Source organism: Sinocyclocheilus grahami, unplaced genomic scaffold (genome assembly GCF_001515645.1).
Source record: "Sinocyclocheilus grahami isolate Dianchi unplaced genomic scaffold, SAMN03320097.WGS_v1.1 scaffold576.1, whole genome shotgun sequence".
Taxonomy (NCBI): Eukaryota; Metazoa; Chordata; class Actinopteri; order Cypriniformes; family Cyprinidae; genus Sinocyclocheilus; species Sinocyclocheilus grahami.
The window spans coordinates 286,355-295,003 of NW_015505755.1; the positions used below are offsets into that span (position 1 = coordinate 286,355).

The following is an 8,649-nucleotide window of genomic DNA, read 5'->3' on the forward strand; positions in this document are numbered from 1 at the left end:
ATTATAAATTATTATAATTGCAAATAATTATTATATTTTTTATTATGTAATGTTTTGTAGTTAATTGTTTTTAGTCTATTTAATATTGTTGGCATGTGCACCAGCACTAAATATTGGTGTCAGAGCTCTCAAATATCTAAAATATCATGCCTACACTCATCAAAGATGTTGTCTTCTTGTTATTTCTTTGTCTAGTAATTTAGAAGCAGGCATCAGAGTTCAAATGTATTTTATTGTTGGTTATGAACCGACATACATTAGATAATGGAGAATCATATTCCCTGTTAAAGGAACACTCCACTATTTTTGAAAATAGGCTCATATTCCAACTCCCCTAGAGTTAAACAGTTGAGTTTTACCGTTTTCGAATCCATTCAGCTGATCTCCGGGTCTGGCGGTAGCACTTTTAGCTGTAGCTTAGCATAGAACATTGAATCTGATTAGACCGTTAGCATCTCGCTCAAAAATGACTAAAGAGTTTCTATATTTTTCCTATTTAAAACTTGACTCTTCTGTAGTTACATCGTGTACTAAGACCGACGGAAAATGAAAAGTTGCGATTTTCTAGGTGCTGCGTAATATCATTGTGCCTGCTGCACCCATGGTATGGCAGCAAAGTTCCTTGATTATTACGCCGGAATGAGAGTACAGTTCCTAGCCATATCGGACTAGAAAATCGCAACTTTTCATTTTCTGTCAGTCTTAGTACACGATGTAACTACAGAAGAGTACAGAAGAAAATATCGAAACTCTTTGGTCATTTTTGAGCAAGATGCTAACGGTCTAATCAGATTCAATGATCTATGCTAAGCTACAGCTAAAACTGCTACCACCAGACCCAGAGATCAGCTGAATGGATTCAAAAACAGTCAAACTCAACTGTTTAACTCTAGGGGAGTTGGAAAATGAGCCTATTTTCAAATATAGTGGAGTGTTCCTTTAAAGTACGTGAGTGCAAGTGCAAACAAGATGGCTCATGCTTGTTCAGAGCGCTGTCAGGGTAGACAGTAAAGTGCGCTAGCTACTGTAGCTTCATGCACACAGAAAAAGACACTGAACTTCAATTATAAAGCTGTCACAACACATCAAACTAACATAACAGACCACCATAAAATCATTCCTATTAGACTAGAAGCTAGAAGAGTTAGCTACTATTACAAGCAAGGTTACATAAGCAAAATTAGCAAGAGGGTTTATATTTTCAACACAAGCTACAATATAAACAAAGCTTACTCTACATTCCCACTAGAGGCAGATCTGCTTAAAGTGCTTATAACAAATTAACAATAGAACAAATACCACAACGAAGACTTAAAATTCAAACAGAACATAAAATTAAACAAATATACTTATCACAATCGTAATCATTGTCAAGCAGGCGAGAGTTTTACTTTTCCTTCTTTTGCTTTTGCGATGCATTGTGATAATTAACCAAGCTTTATTTATGGAGCTGGGAAGAGGAGGGATGGTGTGGCTGACCCAAGTGTTCGCAGCCCAGCACAACATTCATTTGCTCTTCTGGGCCTTTTGGGCAGATTTAGTGACCTTCCCAGAGGTTGGGGTCTTCTTCTCAACCCCCTTGATGACGCCCACTGCTACGGTTTGACGCATGTCACGCACTGCAAAGCGACCTGGGAAATTAAGATCATCAGAAAAACAGAGCTTAGTTATTATTATAAATCATGGGTCTTTAATATTTTAAGGCCAAAAACAGAGATGGTGGACAGAGAGAGACCAAGAAACACCCTGGCATAAAATTGATTGTTCCATTTTAAGTCCATTGCACTATAATAATAAGAATATACTACCATATTAATGTATTTATATACAACTTAATAATGTATTTATGTATGTGTAAAGTGTATATTTTTACATTTAATTTTACTTTAAACATTAAGGTGCAGTTATGTTTCCCCCTCAGGAACTTGCGCTGTGTCGGAAATGCTTTGGGAACGCCTCTACGTGGCCGCATCCTGAAGCACATGTGAAATCAGTCCAATAGAGTGGAGAGACATCACGGGTAGGGTGACGTAGTGACTAGGAAGCTTAAAAGCGCACCCCGTGTAAACAGCGTTAGCTTCTGTTCATCAGCAAGTGCTCTGTGTTGTGTACATCGTCAAAGTGTGTGTGAAGTGTGTGTGTCAGTCAGTGCACAAATTAATCAGTCAATATGCAAGACAGCAAAGAGAGTGGCCCGGAAACGTAGCGGTCCTGGGAGGTTCACATCCTCCAGTGGTTATACCAGAACAGCCAGACCGGTCTGTCTCTGCCAGTCATTCACTTCATGGCACCGAGTCGGTTGTTCTGACAACACCAGAGGCCAGTCTCAAGAGGCTGGTTCCCTTAGTAGACTTTTTGGCAGCTTGGAGATGCCTGCCATACATGTTTTATTGGGTCCTGCAGACAGTGGAAAGAGGCTACAGAATCCAGTTCGGTTCTCATCTGCCTCGATTCAACGGGGTCACACTTACTGTGGTACGCCCCAAGCAGGCTCTGTTGATGGAACAAGAAGTGGCTACCCTCTTGAGAAAAGGAGGCTATAGCGTGCATCCCTCCGCTCGAGAGGGAGCTTTTACAGCCGATACTTCTTCGTTCCCAAGAAGGATGGGGGGTTGCGTCCTATCATAGATCAACTCAACCGCTCTGTCAAGACGTTCAGATTCAAGATGCTGACGTTGAAACAGATTGTGACGCAAAGGCATATCAGTATCAATATTGATATCGTATCGATTCGGTCCTCGCTTCTGCCTCCAATGTGATACCTTTTGGCCTGCTGTACTCGAGACCCCTGAAGTGGTGGCTCAGGACCAAGGGGTTTTCCCCGATGGGCAAGCCATTTTGCAACCCTTAGTCATGTGGAAGAAACGTCTCGGTTACGTATGTAACCCTCGTTCCCTGAAGGAGGGAACGGAGACGTCACGTCGGAGGACCGATGAAATTGGGATCTCGCTTAGAGGGACCAATCTACTTCGAGTGTAAACTAAACGAGCCAATGCACATTGGCATGCGATTATTGCATCCAGCTGCTGCTGATCACAGCGTGAGTATAAGTAGGCAGCAGGTGCAGCGCATATTCAGGTTAGGGAACTTTGGTTCCTGTTTCAGGGACCTGTGTTAGGTGCTCTGTGTCGTCGTCGTATAACATTTACGACGGACGCATCCCTCTCTCAGTGGTCTCTCAGCCCAGGGTCTGTGGGAAGGCCATCAGCACTTAAATTGCCTGGAGATGCTGGCAGTGTTTCGGGCTCTGAAACACTTCCTCCCAGACCTCAGAGGTCATCATGTGATAGTCCGCTCAAACAACACCACGGTGGTCTCGTATATAAACCAACCAGGGAATGACCCGGAAGAGAAGAAATCATTGAATAAAGTAGCTATTTTTGTTTTCTTTTCACATGGTAAGTATTCTTGTAGCTTCATAACCTTACGGTTGGCAATCTCAGTTATTTTATCTCTTAGAAAAACCATAAACACCTGTAAGTCATTTGTAGATCACACACCTTTACAAGAAAATTATTAGTTATACTGTACACATAATCTTGAAGTTCATTTTAAACAGGTGGGTTTCTTATTGAGACCCTTTCTGTTTGGGTGTCCTCATACCTCCAATCTTGTAGACGTCCTGCAGTGGGAGGCGAAGGGGTTTGTCAGTGGGGCGGGTTGGAGGCTGAATGGCATCCAGAGCCTCCAACAGAGTCGTCCCAGAGACACTCCCATCCTTACGAGTGATCTTCCAGCCTTTGAACCAGGTCATCTACAGAGAAAGCATATTATTATAGCCAATACATGTAACAGTTTGGAAGGTTTGGGGTGTTTAGAACCTCTTAGGAATTACAAAGGAGAAAAAATTTATTAATGTGACAGTAAAGGAATTTGTAATAAAGAAAATCCTGAAAAAAAAGTATCAAAGTTTCCATTAAAATATGAAACAGCACAACTGATTTCAACAGTGATAATAATAAGAAAAGTTTCTTGAGCAGCAAATCAGCATAGTAGAATGTTTTCTGAAGGATCACGTGAAATTAAAGACTGCAGTAGTGGCTGCTGAAAATTTAGCTTTGTATCACTGGAATACATTACATTAATTACATTTACATTTATATATATATACACAGTACTGAATGCAAAGCAAACAGTAATGGAAATAATTAATCTCTACAAATAACATAAATCTAATTAATAAGAGTTTGGTTTGTAAAAAGCAAAATTATGCTCTTTAAATATCTCGAATTATTGAGTCTATTAATAATCTGAAATATACAAAACTGTAGTTAATATGACACTAACGTTTGGGCTGGCCTCCAGCATGTTATCTCCATTCCATCCAGAGATTGGAACAAATGCCACTGTATCGGGGTTGTAGCCGATTTTCTTGATATAAGTGCTGACTTCCTTCACAATCTCCTCATAGCGCTTCTGGCTGTAATTAGGTTCAGTAGAGTCCATCTTGTTGACACCCACAATCAGCTGTTTGACGCCCAGGGTGTATGCCAGCAAAGCATGCTCTCGTGTTTGGCCATTCTTCGAGATACCAGCCTCAAATTCTCCAACGCCAGCTGCCACAATCAACACAGCACAGTCCGCCTGTATCAAAAGAAATGAAATGTTTAAGATTATGAAAATACTTCAATGAATAAAGGGCAACTTTCTGATTGGCCTTGTTATGTTATTACATACAAACCTGTGAAGTGCCAGTGATCATGTTCTTGATAAAGTCTCTGTGTCCTGGAGCATCAATGATGGTGACATAGTATTTGCTGGTCTCAAACTTCCACAGAGAGATATCGATGGTGATGCCTCGCTCTCTCTCAGCTTTTAACTTGTCAAGGACCCAAGCGTACTTAAAAGAGCCTTTTCCCATCTATGAAAAGTAAAGAAAATATATCTGTTTAGAGAAAATCTGCAACTTAATTTCTTAAACAAATGGATTATGTCACATAAGATACTACATTATGCAACAATTATTTTCAGTCCTCCAATTTGATTGACCAATTTGCGTTCCATCAATATTAATATTTAGTGTTACAGCACAGTTATAGTTCTATTAAAAGTGTGATACTACTAGGTGAATAAAAAATACATACACAACATATACACTACTACCGGTCAAAACTTTGGGATCAGAACCATTTTTAATGTTTTTTACAGGAGTTTCTTATGCTCATCAAGGCTGCATTTATTTGATCAAAAATAAATATTCATTGCCTGTGAAATATTATTGTGATGTAAAATAACTTTTTTCTATTTTAATATACATTCAAATCTAATTTAATCCAGTGATGCAAAGCTGAATTTTCAGCATCATTACTCCAGTCTTCAGTGTCACATGATCCTTCAGAAATCATTCTAATATACTGATTTATTATCAGTTCTGGAAACGGTTGTGCTGCTTAATATTTTTTTGGAACCTGTCCTTTTTTTAAGGATTCTTTGATGAATAAAAAGTTAAAAAGAAGAGCATTTACTTAAAATAGAAACCTTTTCTAACAATATACACTACAGTTCAAAAGTTTGGGGTCAGTACATTTTTATTTTATTTTTTTGAAAGAAATTAAAACTTTTATTCAGCAAGGATGTGTTAAATTGTTAAGAAGTGATAGCAAAGATTTATATTGTTAGAAAAGATTTATATTTTGAATAAATGCTGTTCTTTTTAACTTTTCATTCATCAAAGAATCCTGAAAAAAGTATTGCTGTTTCCGAAAAAAAAATTTGGCAGCACAACTGTTGCCAACATTGATAATTCTAATAATAAATCAGCATATTAGAATGATTTCTGAAGGATCATGTGACACTTTAGACTGGAGTAATGGCTGATGGAAATTCAGCTTTGCATCATAGAAATACATTATACTTTAAAGGATATTAAAATAGAAACCATTATTTTATATTGTAATAACATTTTTTAACAAGATTACTGTTTTTTTTATTTGTTTTTTTGCATGTTTGATCAAATAAGTGCAGTCTTGATGAGAATAAGAGACTTCTTTATAAAACATTACAAGTCTTACTGATCCCAAACTTCTGACCGGTAGTATATATAAAATATAACACTAACCAGACAAAATTTATTAAGAAAGAAGCTATTTCTCAATTGGGTCCAATGTTGTTTTGAAACAGTTGAAATGTTCTTTAAAATATTTATTTTTTTGTTCCACAGAAGAAATAACGTTATCCAGGGGGTGATTAAATGATGACAGAATATAAATCTTTGGGTGAACTATCCCTCTAAAGGAATAGTTTATCCAAAATTAAAAATATACTCACCCTCAGGCCATCTAATATATAGAGTTTGCCAAAATTTATTAAGAAAGAAGCTATTTCTCAATTGGGTCCAATGTTGTTTTGAAACAGTTGAAATGTTCTTTAAAATATTTCTTTTTTTGTTCCACAGAAGAAATAACGTTATCCAGGGGGTGATTAAATGATGACAGAATATAAATCTTTGGGTGAACTATCCCTCTAAAGGAATAGTTTATCCAAAATTAAAAATATACTCACCCTCAGGCCATCTAATATATAGAGTTTGTTTCTTCAGAAATTTAGCATTACATCACTTGCTCACCCATGGATCCTCTGCAGTGAATGGGTACCATCAGAATGAGAATGGCCTGAGGTGAGTACATTCTCAGAAAATGAGTTCTAAATAAGTTGTTAACTTACTTTATAGAATCACTTATAAAGTAAAACGACACTCACAATCTGCGATTTGTGCTGATATTGAGTAGCACAGCACTTGTGCTTGTTTGATATTGCTTAAGTAGGTCATCTTTCAAACAGTGGGCCTCTTTGAATAATTGTATGCATTAATAATAACACTGCAACAAATTGTAGCTAAATCTCTTTGGTCTTACATATTTGGACTGCTATACCTCTGCAGCTTCCTTCTCAAACTTTTCAATGGTCCTCTTGTCGATGCCGCCACACTTGTAAATGAGGTGGCCTGTGGTGGTGGACTTCCCTGAATCCACATGGCCAATGACCACGATGTTGATATGGAGCTTCTCCTTACCCATCACTGGGCTCTCATTGGGTTACAGTCAGCCTACCACAAGAAAAAGAAGACTAAATCATTCATGATACAAATGAGTTATTTATAGTTTAATTGCGCTCAGATGTACAGCAACAACCATATAATAGCTTAATGTAGTTCATCATTTTCAGTTCTTCTTAATTCAGTTTGTTTACAACACATCAAATCGATTTTGATGAAAGAAATACTTTTGTTATTATGGTATTATGGCCATACACCAACTAGCAGTTTCATTGACAGGATCAAAGTAAACATACATGTACTCACATGAGATACCTCATCACTACAGTAGATAATAAATCTCTGTATGGATGTAGTTCAAAATAATGATAGTCATATAAATGTGTCATTGAAAGGAATCTAGTGTAGAGAGTTTAGAAAAGCCATATTTTTTAGTAGGCTACAGCAATGACCTCTAAAATAATGTACAAAATATAAATGACAAAATATTTTAAATAATCCATAGGCTACTATTAGTCTAAATTAGTTTAATTCGGGCGATAAATCTGCTAATGTCACAGTATCCTTGAACGCTTATCTCTGTTTTTTCCCAGCGTTGTCTGGGTAACAATAAAGCAGCACGTGCCGTATGCGGCAGAACTTGACATACATCCTAAATAAAAACATATTTTATTTTAGAAATATTCAAGTATTTTTTTTTCTTATATGATGCATTTCAATAATAATCCACAATCATTCCGATATTTACCTCATACTGAACAAACATGACATGCAATTATGTCATGCATGAATATTATGAACAGATGCCACATCATGAAAAGCGTGTGTGGCCTGATGCATAAATGAAATGACTGAATGCATGAAATATGGCACTGGATAATAAAAGAACATATCTAAATGTTGTTTCCACAACAGCCCATATCAGTTTCCTCAGCGCCATGTTCTGTATTATGTCCTTACTGGGAATAAGACTCAAATACCCCACATTATGCATTCGCAATGCCCAATAAACCATCCGACCGCTTAGCCCTACCGGCAAGTCCTTAAGAAGCGATAGTGTACACAGAACTCGCAGAGAGGGTGTGTTTTTCAGGTGTCCAACCTTGGAGAGAGGCGCCTGTAGTCCAGGGCAGCAGGAGCGAGAGTCGCGAAGCTACTGTGTTGTATCAGACACTGCTGCCAGGTGCTGCTGATGTCGTCGTGTCGAAGGATGTTTCTAACCGTTCCACTAGAGGAAGCTGTCGAATAAGAAATGTGCATAACCATATCGCATGCATACCGTATCGTACCATACGTGACCCTGGACCACAAAACCAGTCGCTGGGGTATATTTGTAGCAATAATCAAAAATACATTGGATGGGTCAAAATTATCGATTTTTCTTTTATGCCAAAAACCATTAGGATATTAAGTACAGTTCCATGAAGATATTTTGTCCTACCGTAAATATATAAAACATGTATTATCATTAGTAATATGCATTGCTAAGGACTTCATTTGGACAACTTTAAAGGCGATTTTCTAAAAAAAAAAATATATAATTTTTTTGCACCCTCAGATTCCAGATTTTCTAATAGTTCTCTCTCAAATATTGCCCTATCCTAACAAACCATACATCAACGGAAAGCTTATTTATTCAGCTTTCAGATGATGTA

At 37.5% G+C, this 8,649-nt stretch overlaps 1 protein-coding gene across 1 annotated transcript; it reads right to left on the bottom strand.

Moving 5' to 3' along the window:
• Nucleotides 1–937: 937 nt before the first annotated feature.
• LOC107556688 (elongation factor 1-alpha 1-like) lies at nt 938–8,220 on the bottom strand. The gene is made up of 6 exons (XM_016239857.1): nt 8,097–8,220; nt 6,873–7,045; nt 4,682–4,861; nt 4,288–4,584; nt 3,604–3,754; nt 938–1,631 (listed from the first exon to the last, which is right to left on the bottom strand). Exons 2-6 carry the CDS (start codon nt 7,014–7,016, stop codon nt 1,507–1,509), a joined length of 897 nt encoding a protein of 298 aa, XP_016095343.1. The 5' UTR covers nt 7,017–7,045; nt 8,097–8,220; the 3' UTR covers nt 938–1,506.
• Between the last annotated feature and the right edge of the window lie 429 nt (nt 8,221–8,649).